This window comes from Botrytis fragariae (assembly GCF_013461495.1).
Source record: "Botrytis fragariae strain BVB16 chromosome Unknown tig00000251, whole genome shotgun sequence".
Classification (NCBI taxonomy): Eukaryota; Fungi; Ascomycota; class Leotiomycetes; order Helotiales; family Sclerotiniaceae; genus Botrytis; species Botrytis fragariae.
The window spans coordinates 193,431-220,117 of NW_023501003.1; the positions used below are offsets into that span (position 1 = coordinate 193,431).

The window sequence follows — 26,687 nt, forward strand, 5'->3', positions numbered from 1 at the left end:
TGGTCGGATGGTACGATCTATTTTACGTAGGGTAGGGGAGTAAATAGCACACAGGCTTGGCGTGATACGGGAAGAAAAAGTGGACCTAGCTAGGTTTAGGCGGATGAAGATTCAAAAGACTAGCTGTTTAGCGATGACACAATATTAAAGCTTCTAGAGATATCTACACCCTTGATTATTTACAACGTATGCGTGTAGTTACTATAAGATAAGATGGAAACTCAAGCAAAAATTAGATCACATGACTGAACATTTGACACTAGTTAGTTCTTGCGGAGGTTGATGGCGTAAAACCCGTTAAAAAGCAATAGAGCTTTCGGTATTTTAATAATATAGTCTAATTATGTTGTTATGATGACTGAAACGTGAAGGTTAATATAGCAAACTCTAGATATCTAGTAAGTGCATTATAAATTATTTTTATCTTTAATGAAATCATTAGAATTATCAAAATTATTAAAATCAATAAAATCATTAATTCTCGGATAATAATGTCTTATCAGCCTCTATATGTACCCTATCGCCGATTTTGTTGCCGCTTTAAATTCAGGATGCACTTGATGAAACCATGCAGGAAAAGACTCTAATTTATTGGAGTAGAAGCGCCAAGTAGAAATTGCTAGGAATACAAAAGTGTCAACAACGTGTACCTGGCTATAGAAGCTTTGACACGAGTTTCTCGCACAGTGCAATAAGTGAACTGGCATTAGTAATGTCAAGTGTCGTTAGTTCGGCCCCAAGCTCAATACGAATCCAATTCCGCAGCTCGACTGCTGCGAGCGAATCCAATCCATATGATATCAGGGGTTTGGCCGTTTCCATCTCGGTTTCCAGCCGTAAGATCTTGGTAAATTGCGTTGCAATCACCTCCACACATACTTTGGCTAGGGCTGCCTTGTCAGCTCCTGATTTGCGTATCATCCGAAATGCTTCTATTGTCTCATCGCCCTGGCTACTTCCGCCATCTTTATTGCCACCTGCCGCACTTTGGAAAAGATACCCAAATCTTCCTTCGTACGAGAGATCTGAATCTTCGGGCAGTGGAAACCCAATACCAGCAATCAGTTGTGTGTTGCTACTTACATTAATCGGTGCTTTCTCATCTTGCTGCAGGATAGAATAGCTCAATATCTTCCGCAATGTATTTTCAGTTACTGGTGTCCACTGTCTCTTGTCAAAACGAGAATCAAAACCCTCCTGCTCGGCCACGTAGCCAACGTCCTCTATGAGGCCGAGATCAACAGAATTTGCCCGAAGACCGAGCGTTTCACGATACTGGGCAAATGCATCCAAAAATGTGTTTCCTGCAGCATAATTGGCCTGCCCCTTGTTTCCAACAATACCGGAGATACTCGAGAGCAAAGTGAAGAAGTCCAGTGGCTCTTTTTGTTCTTGAGAAACATGATGCAGATTCCATGTTCCATTGAATTTGGCGTGAAGAACAGTGTGATAATCATCCAGTGTCATGGTTTCAAATGGTTTATCTCTGAGTATCATAGCCCCTTGAATGATCCCGGCAATTCGTGGTGATGCCTCCTTGAAGACTTTACTCATGAAACTCACGCTCGCAGCGTCACCCTGAGCATCTACAACTTCGCATCCATATGCAAGGCAGTTTTTCACAATCTTCTGTGACGCAACATCGCTAATGCCACTTCTACTACAAGCAATGATACGCTTAGCTCCATGTCGCGCCATATGAATAGCCAGGGAACCACATAAGCCTTTCAAGCCACCAACGATGAGATAGGAAGCATCAGGTCTAAGGTTGAGTTTGCGTGTTGCTGGCCTAATAGGCACCTGAGAATCTATCTCTTTATCGGAGATAACGACTTTCCCTATATGTCGACCGCTACGAATGTAGGCCAGTGCTGCTGGAATGTCGTTAAATCCAAATATAGTAACTGGGTGAATGGGCTTCACATGGCCACCATGAACCAACTCGAAAATCTGATCTAGCAATCTAAATAGAGTGGCACAAAAAATTAGAATCTGATTGACCGAAAATTACATCTTACAGGAATAGGGATAGAGGAAGTTCTGGGCGAGCGCGAGGAGGACATGCCTTGAAATTAATGGATCTACGATGTTTTCTGTGTAAGAAAAGTCCATCGCTCTGTATGAGCAGTTGCGATCGAACGGCTCCATAGATAAAGTGTTACGGTCAACAATGTCTTTCTTTCCAATCTCAACCATAGTTCCACCATCGGCGCAGATTCGCCACGAGGCATCGAGCAATTCTCCAGCGAGGGAGTTGATGATCACATTGACACCGCGACCATTCGTTGCATGCATTATCTGCTTAGCAAACTTTGTGTTACGCGAGGAAAACATACGTGACGGTGGAATGCCGTAGTTTTCGGTGAGAAATTTGCGCTTTTCCTCTGTACCAACTGTAACATAAATCTCGGCCTTCTTGTATTGGGCTAATTGGATGCATGCAATTCCAACACCACCAGATGCCGAATGGATCAGAACAGACTGTCCTTCTCTCAGATTGGCAATGTTGTAGAGAGAGTAGATTGAGCACAAGTACACTGAAGGTATAGTTGCGGCATCCTCAAAGCTCATTGAATCCGGTATGATATGAGCTCGTCCGACGCCCATTTGGAGACGATTTGCATAACTGCCTCCGTTCAAGAAGCAGACGCGGTCTCCAACCTTGAACTCTGTCACACCGGGTCCAAGGCGCTTTACGATACCAGCTCCTTCGTATCCAGTGGTGTACTCGTTCTCTGGAACAATCCCCATTGTCACAGCTACGTCCTTGAAGTTGACACCCACAGCCATCACTTCCACTTCAATGTTTCCTGAATCTACCGGCACCTCTCCAACAGCAGTTTCACACCATGTAAGACTCTGGAAAGTTCCAAGACGCTCGGCTCTCAATTGAACGGCTGCTTCAGTTTCGTGTAAATTCTTGAGTGCAGGCTCTGCGCCTTCAACCTCGGCTCTCTTGAATTCATTCACTTGAAGATCTGGAACAATTCTTTGCACATACAAAGTCCCGTTGCGTTCTACAAACTCTGTCTCAATGACGATCTTCGAGTCTGGATGGTTGATTTCGAGCGAATTGAGAACCGCATCGATGGCATAGTTCGTGGCAGGACCAGCGCTCGACTCCACGTCTAGAACGCTAAGTTTAACGCTAGGATCCTCTCTACGAGCCACGCGGAATAAACCATGAACGAGAGCATTGTTTGGGTCTGTCACCTTGTATTGTGCACCTTTGGTGACCCAGAGCAGTTGGTTACCAGAATTGATAAGCATCTTAAGGCTTTCCCACTGAGTTGCGTTAATTTGGGTTAACACTGGGTTATGAAGTTCATCTAGAATCAACACCACTGTTCCTGTTGCAGCAACATTGTCCGGCGAGTAAGTCGTCTCTGTAATTGTCCATCCAGATACTTCTAACACAGCTTTGAGCGAGGGATCCAACGATGGGGTAGTCTCCGAAAGCCGCACGACAGATAGGTTTCTAGGTTGCGAGGTAATTTTGACTTGATTAGTGTATAATGACCATGCCGGACTGTCATTATCATTAGCGATCTGCAAAACAGAAATGATCCCCTTCATTTCCATCGCTTCTCGTATCGCTGTAGAGTTTGAAAATCGTTTTGTAACACCCGCAACGGACTGGAGTAGCTTTTCTTTGAGCTCGTGGACTTCATCGAGTGTTATTGTTTCGGCCGCAATGGGGATTTCAGAGTCCCTCACAGTGATTTCGGAAGATTCATCCACTGTCCCTGGCGTCTCAGGGGACCTTATTGACGACGGGGATTGAGACTTCTCGTCAAGAGGAGGAGTGGATACAGAGCTATTCCTTGATTGCAAGTCACTCTCTTGCACTACAAGCGCAAATCCTTTCTCGGATAGATGAGACTTGATATAGTCGAGAGTATCATTCAAGCTCTGGTCAACCACCGGGTTCTTTGCAACTTTGAGAATCACAAGGTCATAAATCGCATCTTGTGGCAAATCCAAGGCATCTTTAGTGGGATTTACTAGAAAGAATGATGAATTGCTCTTTGCCTTGTACTTGTTTTGGATAGAGACGAGACCTTTCGCTTCTCCCGAAGCAAAGTCGTACTGCAGATAAGCCGATCTTGATAATGGATCTTCAGACTCAAACCAAATAGATCTTGTCTCACTATGGTTGAGGCTGACCTCAAGAATTCTCAAAGCAGGCCGCTTGTGCGCAATCAGGTTTATAACCGAATCAAGTTGAGTCTCGGAATTTTCAGCATCCAGACTACCGAACTTTTCCTTGGAAAAGAAAGTGATGTCTGGCTTCCAAGAAATACAATCAAATACATGTGGGTCGGTTTTTATTCCCGTATCTAACTTAGCGAAGCGTAGTGCAGACATCTGCATAAGGAGAACACCAGTGTCTGGGTGATAGACTGAACAATTAGCAAAGTAGCTCTTAGCTTCTTCCAGACGACCACGGCCAGAATATTCCGCGGAAGCGAGAGAGAGACCCTCCTGGAGACCAGCAGGCACACTGTTGATAATCAGGTCATCGATTATGGAAGGTACCAGGACAGCATTTACTGAGCTGCGTTCTCCTGCCCATAGAGCAGGTGTGACTGTCTGGAAGCATCCATCAAGAGCTGCTGGATGGATTGGATAATAAGATTGCGGTGACCATTTCGAAGCTGGCTCTGCCAACAATACTTGTGCCCGAGATTGTCGTTGACCGCTGCTGGACTCGACTTTCAGTAGCTTCTGGAAACTGGGACCGAAGCCATAGCCGGCTTCCGCCTGAGCCTTATACCAGACCTTGCCAGACGTTGGGTGCTGCAGGGGTGTATTATAAGACTCTGCCAAATGCTCATCAACAGGGTCTTGTATGCGGATCAAACCTGAGCAATGCTCCATCAAAAGGTCTCCCGTGGTTGAAGAAATGCGAAATTCTTGCCAATCTTTACTACCATGCTGTTGAGTCAGTGATAAAAATATGGCGGAGTCTTTATCATCTTCTAGTACTAAAGCTTTGTCGAAGCGGATATTTCTCAATCGATAGCATAGCTCGTTGGGCGAATTAATGATCAGATCCTCGGTCGCAGTGGCGCGTGTCTTCTGGTACAATGCTTCTACAGCCATTACTATGTATCCAGCACCAGGCATCAAGACGTCTGAACCCATCTTGTGATCTTTCAGCCATGGAACATCAGTAAGGTTCAGAAGCTTTCGCCAGGTTGGTGACTTCCACGTGGTCCCGATGACTTTGCTTCCAAGTAAATCGTGATTCACGAATTGCTTGAACCTCCAATCTTTGCTTGACGCATTCTCATGCCAGTACTTGACGGAGTGATTCCAGGTGTAATTTGGAAGATCAATCAAGGTTTTAGTATTGGTATACTGATTGACACTTCTCAAACTAATGTCATGGCCCGCGACGAATAGACGACCTGCCAGATCGAAAATAGCTTTACCCGCAGCCTGACCTCGAGCCCATGAAGGACTGTACGAAATGCCATCACTGTTAGGCAGTGCTTTCAAAATCTGCGAGATAGGGCCAGCAAGCGCCCCCGATGGACCAATTTCGATCAGGTAGTTTGGAGCTTTCTCGTCCGAAAGCATTTCGTTGAGAGCCTTATCAAATCGTACTGGTGATACCATGTTTATTTTCCAATACAATGCGTCGGTAGTAGTAGTCTGCTTCAGTCCAGTGACTGAAGAAAACATCGATACATCTGATGATCCACCAAGGGAAGCGAAGCCCGATTTCAAAAGCTTCTCATACTCTTCACCAATCACCCCCATAAGCTCAGAGTGGTAGGCAAGGTCAACTTGGAGAAGTCTAGCGAAATGACCGTTGGCTTTCATTTCCTCAGCCAGCTTTTCGAGCGCCTCGCGTTTTCCGGACACAGTCAAACTGCTGGGACTGTTGAAACAAGCGATCCAAGCTTTTCCGGCATACTTTTCTAAGAATGGCAACAATCCTTCTGTTCCTAGACCCACCGCCAGCATCCCAACATCACTTTCAACTTCGTTCTTTCGATTCACAGCAGCCCGACCTCTGTAATAGGCTACTTTGATAGCAGTGGCTTGATCGAGAAACCCTGCTGCATATGCAGCCGCAATCTCTCCAGATGAGTGACCAACAACGCTTTGAGGTCTGATACCCCACTTTTGAAGAACGTCGATAATGCATAGTTGAAGTGCTGTGACCAGAGGCTGCGAAAATTCCGGTTGACGAAAGTGTTCGGCGCTGCGAGATTTGGTTAACTCATGTATCAACAACCAAGTTGGAGGCTGTGGAAGACTCTGTAGAGCATCATCAAGGTTGTTGAGTATATTTCTTGTCCATGGAAAGAATTGCAATAAGTCCTTCCCCATTTGAGGCCACTGGGCACCCTGACCAGTGAACACGAAGCCGATCCTTAGGGCTTCTGGATTCTTCTTTCCAACAACAAAATCGTTTTCGTCAATTTCTGTGCTTCGTGTTGTAATGTAGGCCCGGTGCCACAACTTTGTTCTCCTCTCAGAGAGCGTATATGCGAGATCCTCAAGATTGACCTTGACACGAGGGTTGATCAAGTGGTTGCACAATGCCTTGATGTTAGCCTTAAGCGAAGAATTATCGTTTGCCGAGAGAACGAGTGTATATGGATGCCCCGAGTCATCTTCATCCAAAGTAAGCTCGTCAGTATCAGGCAGGTATGAACTAATGTGATGCGGGCCATCTGGAAATTTGGGCTGTTCCAGGATCACGTGTGCATTGGAGCCTCCATATCCAAACGAATTGACACTTGCTCGGCGAATAGAACTTTTAGGCCATGGGATTGAAGTACGAGTAGCCTTCACTTTAAGACCAGCAAAATCAACTATCGCCACATTATTATTAGCGATGGAAATTTGCAATAAACACCATGTTTGGGCTGTGCTTACTCTTTGGACTAGGTTTTATAAAAGTTGGATTTCCTGGGATGATTCCATTTTCGATGGCCATAACAGCTTTCATAATTCCTGAAAGACCCGCTGATGGCTCAGCATGTCCTAAATTACTTTTGATCTTGAAGATAATTCAGTGAACGCTCATGTTTAATAACCCCGTAAAAAGGGCCCGACAGGTCACTTACCGAGCCGATGATGAGCGGCTTATCTGCTGAGCGCGTCGCACCAAATGCGGAAGCGGCACCCTTCACTTCAGTGGGATCTCCAGCCTGTACAAATTGGATTAATCAAACCGTTTTTTGTACACTTTGAGGTTAATCATACCTGGGTTCCGGTGCCATGGCATTCGAGATACGCTGTATCATTCAAATTAGTAATACCTGCATTAGCATAGGCTGCTCTAATAGCAGCAGACTGAGCTTCGGCGCTAGGACTAGCAATGCCTGGTGTTCTTCCGTCGCTATTGGTAGCAGAACCTCGAATCACAGCTCTAATGGGGTCTCTATCGCGAATAGCATCGGAGAGTCTTTTGACGATGATACTGCTGACCGCTTCAGCCTTTACGTATCCGTCGGCATCGATATCGAATGTATGACATAGCCCAGTAGGCGAATGTGCATTTCCGACCGCTCCGAGATCCATTACATGCTCAGGATTCAAATAAAGATTGCTAGTTGCGATGATAGCCGCATTGATCTCTCGAGACTGTAGATATCGGCAAGCTACATCAAGACCCACAAGACTACCAGAGCAAGCGGTGTCGATAGTCATACTGATAGGCATAAAGTGTCAGGCTCAACGGTACAGTATAATGCAAATTCATATTCTTACCTCGGTCCCTTGATATTCAAGAAATGACTTAGTCTGTTAGCCATGATAGCACGCCCAACTCCAACAGTAATGCTTGCTGGCCTATCTTCAGGGTCTCTATTTTGCATATCGCCATAATCTGAAGTACTTAGTATTCTGATTTTAATTTTCACGTGGACAGTAGCTCAAGAACATGCTTACTTACCTGATGCATATGAACCAACGAAACACCCGACAGGCGCCCATCAAGACTTTCTAGTGGGATACCAGCATTTTCGAGTCCTTCAAAAACAACTTCAAGCATCTGACGCTGGTTTGGATCCATTGAGATGGCCTCGCTCTTCGAAATCTCAAAGAATGAAGCGTCAAAATCCGCTGGGTCAATATCTTCGAGAAACATGCCACCACATGGTCTCATAGTGCGTGGCTTTTGAGACCCATCCCAATGTCCCTCAATATTAAATCTCGATTTAGGCACCTTGTTCGAAGCAATATCTCCTCTCTCGAGAAACTCCCAGAGTTTCTTTGGTGTGGTATTACCTCCTGGGAGGCGGCATGCAAAGCCAATGATGGCAACTGGCTCTTGAGAATGTTGAGACATTGTAAATTTGATATGAAGTTTATCGTATTTAGATTGATAGAAATATTTGAAGAAGGTAGTTGATCATGAGTTGATTGTTCCGATATCATAGCATCTTATATAGAAGGGAAGCAGATAAATACGGTACATATTCTGGTCATTCTTTATCTTCAAACCCAATCTCTATACTCCTCAAAATTCAAAACATCCAGACTTGATGTCTCACCATATTACGAATATCCCTTATCTCCGTTCATCGTAAGTTCGTAACCTTCAGCCAATATCTCTACATTCTCACTGATTTTCAGATTTTAGTTCCAATTTTCACGCAAGACATGAATCACGAGAAGTTGTGATTTAGACTTTGTCCTAAGATTACAATGCAGATCAACAATTCTCACACCAAGCACGTGCTCGCTTGAATCAATCCATGATGACCTTGCATATAGGAAACTGCAGGCAAGGGGCACACAGCGCTTACGACCCCCATTATTTACCCAGACCCATATCTTCTGCGATATGGCATAGCCCGCTGCTCCTAGCCCTGCATTGACTACAAATTTATCTTCAACAAACGACTCAAACCCCGCGGTACGCTTAGTGACTGCACGGTAATTTAGCAGGTCAAGGGATTCATACCCCTCCATCTTTACAGTAAGCCCTACAGCTGCATGTAAGACACCTTGTATCATGAAACACACGTTGAAGAAACCGTTAGACGATCACGCCACATATTCAAGCTCATTGCACCATCTCTTAAACGTATGTTACCAGCTTCTTCGGAGATTGAATAAGGCCGATCGACGTTGCTATTGCTTGAATCCTGATAAAAGTCCCAGCAAATTTAGGCAGCTTTTCGGTTAGAGAATTGAGATAGTTCTAGATAGGTTGATTATGCATATGCAATGTATTGAGCTAAGAACTAGGAGAATGGAGTGCACGAGGTAAGACGTAAGGAAGAGCCCCTTTTTGTTGCTGTAGAGCAAATAAGAGTGAGATGCATATTGACCGGCTACGTTTACACGAAGTCTTTGACGTTGTAGGGGTCAGTATCACTGCAGAAGAAGGGTACCTTTTACTTCTATTCGTAGACTCCTCTCAGATAGATAGTCAAGGCCAGACCGTCATACATGATCTTCAGTTTGATTATCTTTTACGTACTATATTCCCTCATCATACAATTATTGCCAATTCTTTCACTTCGTCTAAAATCTATTACATTCCACTTTCAATCAAGTTACCATTTTAACTCTTCAGAAGATACGCATTGAGATATGGCTCTGCCTGCGGTCAAAGTTGAATACAAGACGCTAGATGGCATTACCCTCCGAGGATTGCTATACCCTACGGAGGTGAAGGCACCTGCCATTATCATGACACATGGAGTGAGCGCTTTGCAAACCAGCATTCAACAATTTGTCTCTGTTCTTGCTACTAACAACAATTTAGTTCAACTGTGTCAAAGAAATGCTCTTGCCAGAGATAGCTCGAAGATTTCAGGGTATAGGTTATAACGCATTGATCTATGACCCTCGAAGTATCGGAGACAGTGATGGACTTCCTAGAAATCAGATCAGCCCATTACAACAAGCCGAAGATTTATCAGGTTAGTCCTAACCAAAAGAAACTTTTCCTGTACAGTTCTTGGCTTACGATTTGTTGTATAGACATTATAACACATATCTCATCGTTGCCAAACGTTGACTCGCGTCGAATCATACTTTGGGGTATGTCCTTTGGAGCGACTGTAAGCGCTTGCACAGCAGCTGTGGATAGGCGAGTTAGGACACTCGTGATGGTGTGTCCCCTTTTTAGCTTTTTCCAGCCAGAAAAGCGAGAAAAGGTTTTTGCACAACTCATTAGAGATCGGCAATCACAACTGCGAGGTAATGAAGCATTCACATTGCCTCCATTTAATAGCAAAGGAGAAAATCCAATGGGGTTTGGGGGATCAGGGGGGCCGGGCGGAATGGAAGCCTACAGCTTCATGTCTGCAGTCATTGATCACGGTGCCCTCAATTTCCGTGATCGTATCACACTACAGACATACCAGAAACTGTTTATGTTCTGTCCCAAGATGCTACTCGACATGGTTCAAGCGTCAACTCTAATGATTGTGCCCGAATTAGACGACATTTCGTCGCCCGAAGAACAGATTGGAGCTTTTGGGCTCTTAGCAGGTCCAAAAACTCTGTATATAGCGAAGGAAACAGGACATTTGACTGTTCTTAGTGGAGATAAGTCCGAGGAGATCTTGAACACCATGACAAAATTCATGAAGACGGCTAGTGAATTGGACGCATAAGGCACCGACGCGTTTTGACTTTGCGCGAGTATCTGAAGACAAATAGTTTCTGAATGGAGGAGTTGGCTGGAGTACAATACTTTATCACTGAATTTTCAGGGAAGCAAAAGTAATATCATTCTACTTGACGCACTGTGCTATTCTGAACTTTCGAATATCTAGCTTGGCTATAGAGGATATTGTACTAGATGACCTATTATTCCACTCAAAGTGTCCACAAGCCAGACTATCAGACCGAATGAAGCCATGACGATTTAGAAGTGATTCAACACTAAAGCTATGTCATTAGTTGTTGAAAATCTCACTATTCTAGTTAGATACAGAATAATACAGTGTTGTACTCTCGGACTGCAGTACGGACTATTAGAAATCTTCCTTGTAATGATGTATGCCGCTTGGGATCATGATCCAAGACCTCCAGATAATGATCCGTCAGCTGACAGATACTTGACCCTCTGCCAGGCTATAATTAGGCAGCTAGAGTTTAATAAACAAGGTGCATGAACATCAGTCTATGCCGCAATTCACCCAAACGGAAAGAAAGATAAGCTTCGCAAGCGTTCAAGTGAGCACGAGGCATACAGCTAAATCTGCAATGTAACCTACAACACAGCTTACAATGCATAGGTTGGCACAAATCGCGTGCTCATATTCCTAGTGAAATTCAGGAATCAGAATGGGTTTAAAGCCGTTGATATAATGCTGCAAGTAAGATTGCTAATGAGCTCAAAAGTGGTGGCATATTTGATGCTAGCCTCTATTTGAGTTTTATTCCGTTAAGATTCTAGATATTAAGCAATATGAAATCCGCAATCTTCCTTTACAAACCTCCAGATACTACCACTATGGCTGAAACAAAGCTCCCCAATATCATTTCAAGTTTCGGTGACTTTTTCCGCAGCTCTGTAGATGGTTCCAGAACGAAAGCTTTGTTTGATTCAAATGTATGGAACATAGGGAACTATTCGATCCTGACACCTTTTTATCTCGTCATTTCACTATGGCTCATCTACAGTATTGGTCTTATAGCATATCGATGTATGTAACCCGAGGACCTAGCAGATTTTATTAAACAATCTCGCTGACAATTCTCTTGAAGTAACATTATCTCCCATCGCCAAGATACCGGGACCAAAGATAGCAGGTAAGACTCTCCGAAATTCTCAACGATTGTTGTAGACTAACGCTTCGATTTTCTCTGTCGCAAGCTGTGACATTTTGGTATGAGATTTATTACGATATTTGGCTCGGAGGGAAATATTACCGCAAGATCGACGAGATGCATAAAAAATATGGTATATTTCCCACACTGTTCACATTTCAACTTACTGATATGGGAACTTCAGGCCCTATTGTCCGTATCAATCCTTATGAAGTTCACTTGAACGACCCAGATTTTATCGATTCGGTCTTTCCTGGACCTGGGAGACAAACTGACAAGTATTTCTTCACTGGTAGAAGAACAGGAAGTAAGAATTAAAGATGCTTTACCAACTTTGTTCGAAGTCTTGTATCCGCTTCTCAAGCTAACTGGTATGTGTTTCATTGCAGCTCAAAACTCTATCGTTGCAACCATCGACCATGATATGCACCGCAAAAGACGCAACACAATCACCAATTTCTTCTCAAATGCTAGTATTCGTAGACTAGAGCCTGTTATGAAAGAACATATAAATACTCTCCTATCTAGAATGCAAGTTTCTGGAACGAAGGAGCAAGTCTTACCGATGCATTTTGTGTTCCGGGCTTGTACAAGCGATCTTATTACTCAGTATGCTTTTGGCGAATCTTTTCATTTCCTAGAACAGGAAGATTTCTCCATGCCTTATATGGAGTCCACTGATGTTTTCTTTAAACTCAATCATACCTTCTGTCACTTTCCTTGGGTTGGTACATTGCTTGCATTGGCACCACCTTGGGCTATTAAGACCTTTATTCCATCTCTAACCGAAATGTGGGATAAAGCAGCTGTGAGTTGCTCAATCACTGAAGATACTTTAGCATACTGACTTCGAGTGCGTCAGATTTGGATAGAGCGTGTGGATGAAGTTAGAAATTCTCCGAACCCTGAAAAAATCAAGACCACGATTTTTGAAGGCGTACTGAGTGGTAAACTTCCTGATGAGGAGAAGACCAATCTTAGGCTAGCCCATGAAGCACAGTTAGTTGTCTTTGCAGGAGAAAGTACAACAGGTATGTGTCAAACATATATTATGAGACAATCTTTGGAGCTGTTGACTCGAGTTAACACCAACACAGCCTATACGCTTCAATCTGCTCTCTTTCAGCTACTTGCCAATCCCAAGGAATTCGAGAAGGTAAAGGAGGAGATACTTGCGGCCATTCCAAACTCAAACAGCCTTCCATCTTTCTCTGAGGTAGAAAGCCTGCCATACCTCAACGCAGTAATTCAAGAGACAATTCGCATTCACCCTGGCGTTGTCTCACGCTTACCACGAGTCTCTCCCAAAACTCCGACTTTGTACCATGACAAGAAAAACGACAAAGAGTATATAATTCCAGCCGGTACTTCAACGAATATGACAGCTCAAATTGCACACATGAATGCAGATGTTTTTGAAGATCCATATGAGTTCCGTCCACAGAGGTGGATTGACAATCCAAGACTCGACAAAGCCTTCATTGGTTTCGCTCGAGGTACGAGGAACTGCATTGGGTATGTCTAAATTCATAGAATATTGTTTTGTACGTGTCAACTAAAACGTGTGTGCAAAAATAGGATGAACTTTGCACGTCTCGAAATGTCTTTAGTTCTTGCAGCTATCATTCAGAAGTATGACATCTATCGCGGACAAGACGGACCGACGTTGGAATTGTTTGACACGCTCCGTGAAAGAGACATTGATTTGAATCACGATTATATTATACCTTTTCCTGCTAAAGGCAGTCCCGGTTTACGCGTTAAAATAAGAAATTAGAAAGTATCCCAAGTATCCTGGAGGGGGAAAGAACAGTTGCTGGATTTCAGGGGAGAAGAAATGGGGTTTGAGTGTAGATTAAATAGTTTTTCTAGGGTAAATTAGAATATGTTTGCTCATAAGAGCAGAATCAAAGTCTCCAAAGTATGGATTAGAAGCTTGCATACAACATGTAAGGTATTCATGAAATTCTAATAACATCATTTTTGGTAAGGATTTAACGGGACGAAGTTCGAACAGGTGCATTGATTGATCTTACAAAAATGGCTGGACCTACAATAGCTATGGTGCAAGCAAGTGATTTATTACTTCTTATGATGTGGTGATATGAAATGTGTCCTGCTTTAGTTCTTGTAGACTTGCGACTCTTTATGTGACTACAAAAGCCTTTTATTATTCTTAGCACAGTTGCGCCTTTCGAGTAGTACTTGACAATAATACAATATGAGAATGTTCAAAACCTTCCCAAAAGTGACATATATGGAGTATTAATTCCTGACTGGTCCTCCAAAGACATGTCTCGGCACTATATTTGCTATTAACTGACCGATGAGCGGGGATCAGCTTTAACTTCCCAGGGTCACTATGAAATCCAGAGCTGATTTTGAATGTAGAATAGAGTCCCCACCGGCTTGTCAGAAATTTTCAAAGTATATAAATTGGCTAGCATCTATAAATAGCTTTTGAGAATAACATAGTTTTCGTGTCCTTGGAATCGCACACGAGGCAGCATATCATATATCGTGAGTGGCTACTAGAAGACTACCTCTACCAAGGGAGAACCTCGCCATCCCACTTATAAAACTTTCCTCCATGGGTCTCTCTGGTGCTCTCAGCTATAACCCTATCCAACCCAGAAGCACATTCTGCCACTCCCAAAGGAGCTGCGTCAAAGCCGAAGTGGTTAGCACCGATATTTCCCAGGTCGGTTTGGACCCATCTAGATAGCATGTTAGCAGGATTCAAAGACGAAGATAATGCTCCACTACAAGGACCATGAGATGAAAATTACCCGGGATCAATAGGGAAAGCTATAAGAGTTGGCTCTTCACGATGGATAGCTTTTGTAAGCCAATGTACGGCGACTTTAGAAGGCGCGTAGGCGGAATTCGGCATGTCTAATTGGTTACTGTAAAATGTCAATACATATTATTCATTTTAGTTACTCGTGATTATTGTTAAAGAAGAGGATCAATTACTAGATGAACATTTTTAGCCAATAATTACGATGACGAACGGAGATTTGGGAGTGTACTTACCGTGAGATATCCTGCGGAAGAGCCAATGGAGATAAATTTTCCGAGTTTAGATTTTTTCAACAAGGGAAGTGTAGCTTGATACAGCCAAAGAAAACCGTGCACGTTTGGAACAAAATGGCCTTGAATATCTTCGACCTTTACTTCCGAAACTTTAGGCCAAACGTAGCAAACGCCAGCATTCGCAATCACAATATCAATGTGATCAATACCCTGAGCTTCCAATTGCTTCACAGCCTTGAGAGCATCTGTGGAGACAGTAGCATCAACTTTGACCATGACAAGGGACGAGCCTTCGGCCGATGGTAAATCAGCGAGGGCTTTGGAGGAAGGATGGTTCGGATCGCGGTTTGCGGCAACAACAGTGTAATTTGGCTTAGAAAGATAAAGTTCGAGAATTCCCTTGCCAATGCCTCTATTGGCGCCGGAAATGAGAACAATAGTTGGTGCCATGATGACTTAGTATTGGATTGATAATGATGCAAGAGACTAAGTTATAAAAAAGAAGCGATTGACGATCTGATTGTTGATGTCGAATCGCAATTCAAAAAGTCAGAGAAGCATCTTTATATCGCTAAAATTTCCACGGTGGCAGTTTTCAATCAAGCGTTACAAATGCAAGTGGAATAAGAAATCTGTGGTATTACTCTGCATACTCTAGATTACCGATGCCATCGCCTTGAGTGCTTGACTTCCGCAGGTTTATTATCAATTCAGTTCAAGCAAGTGGTGATAGAGACCATGATGACAAACACCATGAAGTAGATCATATTGTAACGGGAATGTCAGGTACGGATCGACGGGAAAAGCTTCATGCAAGGTCAGCAAGTTGCATATAAACGCTCGGTAACATGGGTTAGGAACTACCTGGGAATAATTGTGGGGTTAGCGAATCGGCTAGTCATGCAAAGTAAGCAATTAGCCGCGCTTATGCTCACCTTGCATCATGCGTACCTGACGGGATTGGCTATCGAAATCACTTTTTCATCTTCCGCGAAATCTAAACACTACAGGTATGGCAAATATACAGTGCGACGATTTCATTCAATCTTCTCTTGCACAAAATTTTGGGAGGAAGGATTTGATCCCAGATCGATTAGCTCTTCACGATATCCTCTACACGTAAACCTTCAACAAGTTTTTACCGATAGTGATTGTAAATGGCACGATACTTCACCTCGTAATCGTTATCGGTGCGAAAAAGGACTGAGCAATATGGAATATGGATCGGTACCTGATCCTTCAAATCAAACTCTATACGCAATTTAGCAATGTCCATGCCCTTAGGGCTGACACTTGCTCACACGATGAATAACAGAACTTACGAAATCTTGTGTAGAAGCGGTGACGATTAGAGTTCGGCAGGGAGAAACGAATCATCATAAATATGACGGCAAGACTTAACATTTCACTCCTGTGGATTATCGATCCGAATGATTTAGTGAGGTACTTTCTCCCTTCATCTATCGCCAATTTCCTGAGTCAGAAAAAATGCTTGTATATTCACCGTTTGTTCTGGCCGTAACTGCGGCCTTATTCGGATTTCCAACAGTGACTGCTGCGCCGGCGAAGAGATCTGACGGATCTCTCGAACCAAGAAGTAATTGTCACTACCTCCCAACGGATCTTCAGTGGCCTGGTCTCGCAAATTGGCAACAATTGAACCAATCTATCAATGGGAAACTCATTCACGGAAAACCTTTGGCTCAAAACTGCCACAATTCTGACTATGATTTGGCCGAATGCACCGAGATAGAAGATATCTGGACAGCGCCACTCACATAGTATGTCATAATTCGTTTCTCGAAATCGACAAAAATTTTGCTCGGACACCTGAAGCTAATTTTGAAAATGAAGTTTCACGGATCCAGTCAATGTCATGGCACCATACTGGCTGAATGATTCTTGCAGTCCTTTTACTCCCATAAATGAGACATGCAATTTAGGCAATATTGCTTCATATGCCATCAACGTCAGCAGCGCTGATGATGTTATTGCTGGTTTGAAATTTGCAACGGAAAACAAAGTACGAATCACAATAAAAAATACTGGTCATGACTACATTGGTAGATCCAATGGTGAAGGATCCCTCGCACTATGGACGCACAACCTCAAAGATATTTCGTTTCTCAATTATACCAGCACTAATTACACTGGTCCTGCGATCAAAGCTGGAGCTGGAGTTCAGTTTTTTGAAGCTTACAAAATTGCTGCGGAGAACGGTCTGCGAGTTGTGGGTGGCTTTTGCCCAACTGTAGGTATCGCAGGTGGATATGTGCAAGGTGGCGGCCATGGTCCTCTCGGGGCGACGTACGGTCTCAGCGCAGATAATGCATTGGAATTCGAAGTTGTGACTGCTGATGGTCGCTATCTTATTGCTACTCCTACAGAAAACTCGGACCTTTACTGGGCGCTTAGCGGTGGCGGAGGAGGCACATACGCTGTAGTAATCTCGTTGACTACAAAAGCTCACGCCGACGGTATAGTTGCAGGTGGATCATTTACCATCAACAATACTGGTGATGCCAGATACTGGTCTGCAATCGAAGCTTGGCAAAAGCACCTTTTGATTCTAGACCAGATACCAGGCTTTACCACCGTTTGGGGCTTCACGAGCGATGCATTCAATCTTGCATTCGCTACATTGCCGGGTGGAGATGCCTCGACGATGGTCAACGCACTAACTTCGTACAAAGAAGAGATCCAAGCAATGAACATAACATTTGCAGCATACGAAACAAGTGATAGGCCAAATTTCTACGACCACTACGAGCACTACACCGGAAGTCTTCCCTATGGACCTTATACGACAAATGATATTATCGGAGGACGCCTAATTCCCCGTTCGACCATCCAGAACAATGTCACTAGTTTGATTTCCGTTTTCAAAGACATTATCAGTACCACCGGAATTCCCGCAACATCTTTACGAATCAACGGAATAGCCGCTAACGTCACACATTCCCGCGTTGGAAACTACGTGGGCTCCAATGCTGTCCTTCCTGCATGGCGCGATTCTCTCTATTGGCTAAATGTTGACGTCGGCATCGAGGCAGCAGCTTCAAGAGAGACAATACAGCAAATTCAAGCGCAGGTAAATGCATTTCAAGACCAGTTTAAAGTCCTGACCCCTGGTGGTGGATCTTACATGAATGAGGCAACATTTGATAATCCGACATGGAAGGAGGATTACTACGGCGCAAACTACGATCAATTGCTGGACGTAAAATTGTCTTATGATCCAAATTTTGTTTTGTACGCTCATACGTCTGTTGGGAGTGATCTTATGACTATAGCTTCGGATGGGAGATTGTGTAAAGATTGATAGGCATCAGAAGACTCTCGCGTTAGAATGATTATGTAAATAGTGATGCGCTACCCTAAATTTTAAGACAGCAGAACGATATAATGGTACTTTAATCAACACTCAACAAATGTCTTCTTTATCTGGACAACCTATGGCAAGTGATGTGTTATCCGGAGGAATATTCCCCAGAAGTGTTAGGAGAAAGAAATGAAGATTCTGGTAAAAACCAGGAAAACATCAAGACTGCAAGGGATTTCCTACAAGCTACTTACTCATCACTGACTATATGAGTATGCAAGCCCTTTTTATACATCATACGGCACGACGGTCTAAGATGTCCAATTGTCCGGACTGGTAGACTAAAAATGAGCTTTCGATGTTTGAAGAGAGTTTAATATTCCAAATTGTTTGAATCAACTAATCGATTTCAGAAACTGAATACCTCTGATTATCCCACTGCAGGCCGGACTATGGAGACTCTACGGTTGGCTAACTCTCAACCCCCCACAATAAAAGGAGAACAGAACTAGTAGTATATCACCCCAGGATGAGGCTTGTGTGGGTACTTCTTGTGAAATTCCTTGACAAGTTCCTGAGCACCTCTAAAATTCTCCGCCGAATAATATTGATCATCTTGCTTATGTCCAACCCATTTAGCCTTATAACTGACCAAACCGTCCACCCATTCAGAATCCAAAATTTCCTCAACCTCATACATTTCCTCAGAGACCTCCACCCTCGATTTAGATGAAACATCTCCATCTTTTTTATTCTCTTCCCCGACTTTCTCATGATAATTCGTTGGATCTTCCAAAGGGCTATCCAAAGATGCGAGAGTCTTGAATTTTCTTCTGCTTTTTCCCATCTCCTTTATCTCCGTGCGAGCATTATCAATAACTCTTTTCATGGCGAGAAGAATCGCAAGTCTTACTTCCTCAGAAATTTGATCGAGATTTTTGTTGAATGATGTTATCCCCAAATCCCAAATGATCGTATGGATAAAAAGCTTGCGGATCAAATCCCCCTCTCTCGTATGGTCCCAAACATACTGAACATTTTCAGACTCGGTTAAGTATTCCTTTTCGGAAGAGCCCATGCGAGAGAACTTCTCGATGCAGCCATTTTTGAGAGTCGGTACTTTAATCATATCCGCGAAGATGTAAAGTCGTAAAAGAGTGCCAACATGAAATTTATAGTCGTGGCCCGATTTCGACTCATCATCCGAGAGGGCGAACCCAACTGCGTTTTGTTCAGGCTCGCCGATTTGTTGCGTGTATAGCCACCTGAAAAACAACTCGAAAACTTCAACGTCAACATCTGCAAGTTTGATGATGCCAGTGGCGGTTTCTTCGAAGCCGGAAGTAAATGCTGCCTTAAAAAATGGGGAGCAGTGGCAAATGAGACTTTTGTGTACACCGAAATCCTGGAGATCCTTTCCGACTTTGACATGCACGACCTCGCGTCCAATGGATCTAAAAACTTGTTAAATTTGTATTGATGTTGTGTTAATGGCAACATGACCCATGTACATTTTGTAAAACGAGGGAATATTGAGAGGAAGACTTACCTGATGACCATTCTGGTGGATTTGTTTCCTTCCATCTTGAATGTAAATTTGACCCGTCTTGGAATGGGTATATTAGAGTGAATTATTGCTGTAATTGACATAGGAAGTCCAAGATGATATTTCAATGAAGTATCAAAGATTTGGGTTAAGTATAAACGAAAACGAAGAAAGTAGTTGCTTCAGGATCACTTGTTCCAGATCGCTCTCGGCCTCAAAGGTCGCACGCTCGGAATAGTTTATGTACGTATGTGCTTGGAAGAATCGCATCTCGAGATATAACGTGCTCGAAACATAACAGAGAAACGAGAGGTACCTATACACTTCTCGCAGACTGTAAAGGTGCACAAAATGATATGGGTTTGAGGGGATCAATGGTTAGGGTGTGCGAAATTGTGAAGAATAGGTATGTTCGGAGGTCTGGAACAAGATAATCATACCGAGGTATTTGCAGAGAGATTTTGTATCTTCGCAATCCTGCAACAATTGCACAGTAGCTTAGAACTAATTTTATAAGATCAGCTAGACTCAACGAGGAGAATTGACTAAGTTCGCTTTCTTGATGGCCAGAATATGTACTTACATTCATGTCTGGAACCACAACTTCCAAAACTTAATCAACAGCCGGCAAATTGTGCACTTTCCTCAAAAGCCATGTATTCCAGAAAAAAGTAAAGAAAAGTTTGACTCCCGGTACCAGCATAGGTTTATCCTTTGCGCATGCTCAGAATCTGAGAATGTGTAGGAGTGCTTGATATCATGCGAGTTCCCCGATAACGTAGAAGCCTAAGAGGTTTGTATGAAGTAGGTTTATACAAGGTGCATGATGCGCTTTTGATGACACTATAGAAGTTGCAAAAAGGAATGAGACACGGTTTTTGACTCCATTATAGGACAGTACTCGAATGTACCAGTTTCGAGACAAGTTGCCGAGGCTTCTCCATATGCGAAAATTCCTTCACCCAGCCAGAATGACTTGTCGCCATTCGGTGCAAGGTCCGGTGCAGAATCCAAGAAGCAATAGAAAACAAGACTTCTTGTTACAATATTGCAAGCAAGAACTCCTCTGTCGCATCTTCATGTGATTCTTCTACTCCTTGCTATCGTACAATAGATCATCCCTTCACAGTAGATGCCAAATCAGTTTCAAATATCCACAACTTGTCTTGCATATAAATGAAGACTGATAGGCGCCTAGATGACGAGTTCATGATCAATTATTATCGAGAATTGAAGGGGAAATATCCAGATAGACATGCACTTCAAAACCGAATACTCCAGTCCCAGCAGGACAATGAATAAATTTGAACCACAAAGGCACAGAAAGTTGTGATGTAACTGAGGTTTGTGTGTTGAAATAAGTTGATACTAGCAGCACTCAAATTGTAGACATTGATTTAAAGATTTGGATGGGGGTGGACAAGGCGTGTCCTTGAAGTGAGAAGGAAAGTTGTGTATTGTGAAGACACGGTGAGAAGCACATTCTTCAAGATGTCACATGATGAGACCCATTTGATTAAAAGATTGAATTAGACATTAATTGTAAAAAAAGAATTTGTGTAAGATGTCCAACGATTGCCTTTATACGACCCGTAATGATAGTGATTCTGATTTTGAGCATTGCCAAATCCCCGTCTACTAATTTGCGCCTTGATTGAGCTGTGCTTCATAATCAACGGTAACCACAAATTATGAGATTGGATGGTAAATTTCAGAGTAAAGTGGCCATAAGCTGACCTGTATTTCTTCAACTTGGTGGAATTATGAAGCCTTCGGTCTTGTAGTAGAAATTCTAGATACTAAAAGACCAAAGATATAGTTCGGGCCATTGAATGCACTGCTGAAAATCAAAATCCAGCTGGCATGCCTAGATAAACATATCATCTTCCTCCTCATCGACGTTTATTAAGTAGTTTTCGATATTCCACAAAGGATTGCTCAACGCACCCTCAGTTTTATGAACAGCAGCTCTAAAGTATCTTCTCATGGTGGAGTGAACTTCGTCCAGAACGAGAGTCGGTATGGGATTGGGTACAAAGAGGCTGAATTCTGGAGCCGCCTCCCATACCATCATGTCGATTATGAGTCTGCGAAGTCCGTCATGTTCCGTTGTGTTCCCCAAATATATTCTATGAGCTCGACAGGGACACGTCTTCCCAAGTTCGCGATTTCATGAAACTTTTCGACACAAGTGTTCTGGAGTACGGGAATCTCTATCATGTCGACAAAAACGTACAGCTTTGAAAGCAGTTTAAGTTGCTTTTTACAGAACAAATGCAAAGGGCAACTATTATTATGCGTAAATCCAAGCCAGCTGTTCGAGTCGCCATCATAGGCGCCGCTAACAACTGAATATGTATCTTCCTGGTCGCAAAAAGCACACACGTTGTGAATCTCCCCCAAGTTCCTCGTGATACGAACCTCAGAACTCGATTTTGTTGGGTCCCACAAAGGCAAATGCAAGTCCTGAGTATACAGCCAATGATAGAATAATTCGAAAACTTCCACTTTAACTTCCGGAAATTTTATAATCCCAGTTGTAGCCTCCTCAAATCCTGAGTTTAAAGCAGCTTTAAAGTATGGTGAATGATGACAGACAAGATCTTTGTGGACACCGAAATCCTTGAGGTCATTTCCAACGTGGATATGAATCATAGCATAGCTAAGAAGTCTATGCTCAATCAGCGAGTATTCAAATATGAAGAAGGAAAATTTACTTATTCAACTTCTCAGGCCTCGTTGCAGACATTTTGAAGTGGAGGTTATCTTCAATATAGAAGCACCAGTATGCTGTCCTTTAATACTTTCGAAACTTCGTTTAGCGAATACCGGTGTAACGAAGCACTAGGCAGTGTGTGTTTCTTGATCGACAGAAGTTTGGTAATCGATCTTGGCACGAAACTTCCCTCTACGGGGCCGTAGAGATCAAAAAGAGCGCATTTAGGTAGGTAACAAGAGGGGGAATGAATTAAAGCACCGCTTCCTACCTTAATTGAGTGCAGAGAAAGCACGAAAGAGGGGGAGATGTTCTGAATGATGCTTCCCATGATCTCGGTTGCGCCACACATTTTGTTTTGGATTTCTCGGATTGGACAGGTGAATGAACGATACATAGGAAGCAGAGCAAGTACAAACTCAACATTGGTGGATATCCGTTTGCCAGATAATACAGCAATGCAGAATAGATACCAGGTGTCTGGAGTGGACAACACTAACGGAAAAGGGTAAGTAAGAGGGGTGAAAGATCTACCTACCCAACTAGTTGAAAGTTATATATGAGTCCATTCACTTACTCCGTGAGATAGATATGAATATTCGATTTCTGTGTGTTTAAAAAATACTTGCTTTCGCTTGCACTTGCAATTAGCAAGGTATGATACGCTCACCCACGTGATGTTAGTGATTAGCCATTGTATGTTGGAAGTTTGAGACAGCTCACTCTTCTATATCATGCTCAACCAAGTGTTCTGGATACTGCTTGGTAGTATGTAGGCAGGAACAAATGGCAAATAGGAATGGCAATGAAGGCTTTGAAGGGGGTTGTTCAGCTTCTGCTCACTCTTGTAATCCTACTGCCTAGCTACCAAAAGGATATGGAAATGATTTGAAATGGTATACGAAGAAGTATGTGTAACTTATATGGATGTAATACAAAGTCTTATAATAATACCTACTTGGGTATTAGGTAGTAATTGCAAGTTTAATAATCGTAACAAATTACCGTATAAACTTAAATTCCGTTATAAACTGTAAATTAACTTTTGGAAGTGAAGTCTGAAGTGACGTTTGAAGTGAGGTTTGATGACAGAAAAGTGTGGGCTACCAAATCAAGCTGAAGGTTGCAGGGATGTTGTCTTCCTTAGGTTTCCAATTTGGTTGTGAGCCGCGCGAAAGAGATTCACTCAACTTCAATCATCAAAAAAGGTACTTCCTCCTCAACCAAAACCTTACTACATACCACCTTCCTTTACTTCCGTTAATTAATCTCCTCCATCGTACCTACTTGTTTCGACGAAGAAAGCGCATAGAATAATTCACCTCTTTACGCCTTCCTTATCTAACTGTAAATCACCACGATCTTGTGAATTATGGCCAATTCTGTAAGTGGAATACCATTTTACCATTTCAAACATAATCTTCATTCGTATAATCTCTTTTCAGCTTCCTCTACTGTCTCGTTCAATCGAAAATGACTCTAGCAAGCTCTTTCATTGTCGGGAGACGACCCACTTACTCTTCCGTTTTTCAGAAGTTTCCAGTACATCCCAAGCTAACAGATCCAATGTTTCAGCAACGACTCCCTCCCCAACAACCTAGCTATAACCAAGCTTATATGCCAAATGGTGCTGTAGCAGGTCATACTGGTATCCCACCTGGAGCTACTCCTTTACTCCCAAACAACGGCAGAATCATACAAACTGGAGGCGTGAGAGTTTTGTGTGTGGCAGACGTACGAGGTGAGCTTGACCTGAAGATTTGACTTTTTCAGGCAACGCTGACAACTCGGAAGGAAATTTAAGATCACTCAATGAGCTCGCAAAGCAAGCACGCGCAGATCATATTATTCATACAGGAGATTTCGGTTTCTATGATGACACCTCTCTCGATCGCATTGCAGAAAAGTGAGCTCAGCATCCAGCTCACCACTATAGATCATCCACTAACAAACTTCAATAGAACCCTCAAACATGTCGCTCAATACTCTCCCTTGATCACAGAAGCTACGAAAAAGGCAATCGCAGCACCAGGCGGCCCGGTAAAGTCGAGATTCAGTCCTGGCGACCTTCCACTTTCCGAATTACCACAGTTCCTAAACGGCAGTCTGAAGCTTGATGTACCAGTCTACACTGTCTGGGGTGCATGTGAAGATGTGCGAGTCCTCGAGAAATTCAGATCGGGCGAATACAAGGTTGACAAACTTCACATCATTGATGAGGCACGCTCAATGCTTTTGGAAATTGGAGGCGTTAAGTTAAGACTTCTCGGACTTGGTGGCGCAGTCGTCATGCACAAACTTTTCGATAATGGTGAGGGCAGAACCACAATTGCTGGTGGGCAAGGAACCATGTGGACTACACTACTTCAAATGGGAGAGCTGGTAGATACCGCCAATCGTGTATACGATCCTACCGAAACCCGTGTATTTATTACCCATGCGTCACCAGCTCGCGAGGGTATTCTGAACCAGCTTTCGGTCACCCTCAAAGCCGACTTCTCGATATCCGCAGGACTACATTTCAGATACGGAAGTTCCTACAACGAATTCAGTGTCAACCCTACCTTGGATCATTACCGGGGTAAGCTCGCAGCATCCAAAGCTTCCTTCAATGACGTATGGGAGACAGTCAAGAGCGAAGTTCAACCGGCCATTTCTCAAAACGAAGCTCAACAAAACCTTCTTAACAACGCCCTGGGTATTGTAGAAAAGATGCCAAGCACCGCGCATGGAGGTAACCCATTCGGCGGCCCCGTTGGTGGTTCTAATGCCGCTACTTTGGGTCAAGTTGACGAAAGTGCTTTCAAAAATATGTGGAACTTTAACTTAGCTGATGCTGCCTTTGGATGGTTGGTTTTGGAAGTTCAAGATGGACGCATCGGTACCGAAATGCGAGCTCAGGGATTCAACTTCGCTCATCGAGGTGCAAAGCAACATCCAGGTCAACAACAGCAACAAGCACAAGCACCTGCGACCGGCTCTGGAACACCTGGATCAAGCCAAAATCTTGTATCCTCTGCACCACCTACTGGGCCAGCTCAGCGTTCACCCGCCGCACAACCTCCAGCGCAACCTTTCGGTCAACGAGGACAATCTCAACAACAAGCCAGAGCTCCACCGGCTGGTCCTGAACGTACCGCAGAGTCACCAGCTCCATTCCAAGCCAAGCCTGCTACACCACAACCAGCTCAAAACAATGTTGTCAACCTACCATCTGCTAAAGAGGATGAGAAAACTCCCGCAACCACAAACGGTACAGACAGCTCATCTCCAGCAGCTAAGCCTTCTGCCGAACAAATCATTGGTCTCTTCGTTATGAATGTAAACTCGGAAGATCATGTCCGCGATTTGTTCCACGACGATGACAAGGCAAAGATTATTAGAGTCGATAAATGGGGTGCATCCAACAAGGTTGCCGTCTTCAAGACAACTCAAGAAAGAGATGATGCTCTAGGTCGTCTACCTGCAGAGGTCACACAACGCAGCAGTGAGGATCGCTCAAGACCTTTGGTGAAGTTATTCCAGGCTAGGGATAATACTAAGTCTTACTCTTCGAGCCGCGGAGGTGCCGGCAGTTGGGGTAGCAGCAGAGGTGGAAACAGCAGTGCTCCCCGAGGTGGTTACGGAAGTGGGGGTGCTAGCGACAGCGAAGGTGGCCGAGGCGGACGAGGTGGTCGAGGTGGATCTAGCCGTGGAAGAGGAAATGATAGAGGTAGAGGGGGACGTGGCGGACGAGGTGGCTTCAATAAGGAAGGTGGAGCATCCCCTGCTCTAGCTTCGGCTACACCAGCAGGAGGTGATTCTTGATCGATGATAATATTCGACATCATACATCACCAGTTTTCATTACTTCCTCGCACCAAAAAGTCATATTTCTCGTACAGTACATCTTCTAAATGGTCACTTCTTGTGAACAGAAGATATCTATCTTGACAGAGGCTCAGCCATATTAGTATTTCGGCTTTTTTTCGTCCTCATCATAAAAATATTTTAAGGTACCGGAGTGGAGTTATAAACATTTGCTCATACTTCACGGTTCCTACCTTTATTTGTGTGCAGGCGATGATGGCTACTAGCTCGTTCTATTTCCTTCGCATCTGTACTTTTGATACGGGTAGCTTTGAGTCGCATCATATCATGGATCTCATTATGGAATGAGATATTCGGAACGAATCTATGAATAGCGCTGCACATGTATTTTAGTCTTTGCCTCAAATTTCCGCAGGGGAAAGCATGAGAATTGAAAGGTTGGTGGTTGCGAGGTGTCGGAAAGGGGTTGGTTGTCAAATGGTTGCAGACGCATAGAA

At 43.5% G+C, this 26,687-nt stretch overlaps 9 protein-coding genes across 9 annotated transcripts; 5 read left to right on the forward strand and 4 right to left on the reverse strand.

Moving 5' to 3' along the window:
• Nucleotides 1–654: 654 nt before the first annotated feature.
• On the reverse strand, nt 655–8,940 carry Bfra_011644 (putative polyketide synthase protein; the record flags this gene model as incomplete). The annotated part of the gene is made up of 8 exons (XM_037341970.1): nt 655–1,955; nt 2,019–6,833; nt 6,898–7,021; nt 7,089–7,172; nt 7,228–7,675; nt 7,735–7,852; nt 7,915–8,295; nt 8,697–8,940. 8 exons carry the CDS (start codon nt 8,938–8,940, stop codon nt 655–657), a joined length of 7,515 nt encoding a protein of 2,504 aa, XP_037188050.1.
• A 627-nt stretch (nt 8,941–9,567) lies between these two features.
• On the forward strand, nt 9,568–10,598 carry Bfra_011645 (uncharacterized protein; the record flags this gene model as incomplete). The annotated part of the gene is made up of 3 exons (XM_037341971.1): nt 9,568–9,678; nt 9,743–9,899; nt 9,961–10,598. 3 exons carry the CDS (start codon nt 9,568–9,570, stop codon nt 10,596–10,598), a joined length of 906 nt encoding a protein of 301 aa, XP_037188051.1.
• An 845-nt stretch (nt 10,599–11,443) lies between these two features.
• Nucleotides 11,444–13,537, forward strand: Bfra_011646 (putative cytochrome p450 protein; the record flags this gene model as incomplete). Its single annotated transcript, XM_037341972.1, has 8 exons — nt 11,444–11,636; nt 11,698–11,742; nt 11,807–11,893; nt 11,945–12,067; nt 12,150–12,568; nt 12,623–12,791; nt 12,858–13,275; nt 13,339–13,537. 8 exons carry the CDS (start codon nt 11,444–11,446, stop codon nt 13,535–13,537), a joined length of 1,653 nt encoding a protein of 550 aa, XP_037188052.1.
• A 768-nt stretch (nt 13,538–14,305) lies between these two features.
• Nucleotides 14,306–15,246, reverse strand: Bfra_011647 (putative aflatoxin biosynthesis ketoreductase nor-1 protein; the record flags this gene model as incomplete). The annotated part of the gene is made up of 3 exons (XM_037341973.1): nt 14,306–14,477; nt 14,550–14,666; nt 14,765–15,246. The coding sequence occupies 3 exons, from the start codon at nt 15,244–15,246 to the stop codon at nt 14,306–14,308; spliced, it is 771 nt and encodes a 256-aa protein (XP_037188053.1).
• Nucleotides 15,247–15,606: 360 nt separating this feature from the next.
• Bfra_011648 (uncharacterized protein) lies at nt 15,607–16,062 on the forward strand (the record flags this gene model as incomplete). The annotated part of the gene is made up of 2 exons (XM_037341974.1): nt 15,607–15,743; nt 15,807–16,062. The coding sequence occupies 2 exons, from the start codon at nt 15,607–15,609 to the stop codon at nt 16,060–16,062; spliced, it is 393 nt and encodes a 130-aa protein (XP_037188054.1).
• Nucleotides 16,063–16,180: 118 nt separating this feature from the next.
• Nucleotides 16,181–18,118, forward strand: Bfra_011649 (putative fad fmn-containing isoamyl alcohol oxidase protein; the record flags this gene model as incomplete). The annotated part of the gene is made up of 3 exons (XM_037341975.1): nt 16,181–16,234; nt 16,276–16,577; nt 16,651–18,118. 3 exons carry the CDS (start codon nt 16,181–16,183, stop codon nt 18,116–18,118), a joined length of 1,824 nt encoding a protein of 607 aa, XP_037188055.1.
• A 95-nt stretch (nt 18,119–18,213) lies between these two features.
• Bfra_011650 (uncharacterized protein) lies at nt 18,214–20,253 on the reverse strand (the record flags this gene model as incomplete). Its single annotated transcript, XM_037341976.1, has 4 exons — nt 18,214–18,240; nt 18,642–19,572; nt 19,668–19,724; nt 20,105–20,253. 4 exons carry the CDS (start codon nt 20,251–20,253, stop codon nt 18,214–18,216), a joined length of 1,164 nt encoding a protein of 387 aa, XP_037188056.1.
• Nucleotides 20,254–21,531: 1,278 nt separating this feature from the next.
• Nucleotides 21,532–22,413, reverse strand: Bfra_011651 (uncharacterized protein; the record flags this gene model as incomplete). The annotated part of the gene is made up of 4 exons (XM_037341977.1): nt 21,532–21,751; nt 21,901–22,028; nt 22,086–22,335; nt 22,382–22,413. The coding sequence occupies 4 exons, from the start codon at nt 22,411–22,413 to the stop codon at nt 21,532–21,534; spliced, it is 630 nt and encodes a 209-aa protein (XP_037188057.1).
• Nucleotides 22,414–23,853: 1,440 nt separating this feature from the next.
• Bfra_011652 (putative ser thr protein phosphatase protein) lies at nt 23,854–26,187 on the forward strand (the record flags this gene model as incomplete). The annotated part of the gene is made up of 3 exons (XM_037341978.1): nt 23,854–24,121; nt 24,175–24,286; nt 24,342–26,187. 3 exons carry the CDS (start codon nt 23,854–23,856, stop codon nt 26,185–26,187), a joined length of 2,226 nt encoding a protein of 741 aa, XP_037188058.1.
• Between the last annotated feature and the right edge of the window lie 500 nt (nt 26,188–26,687).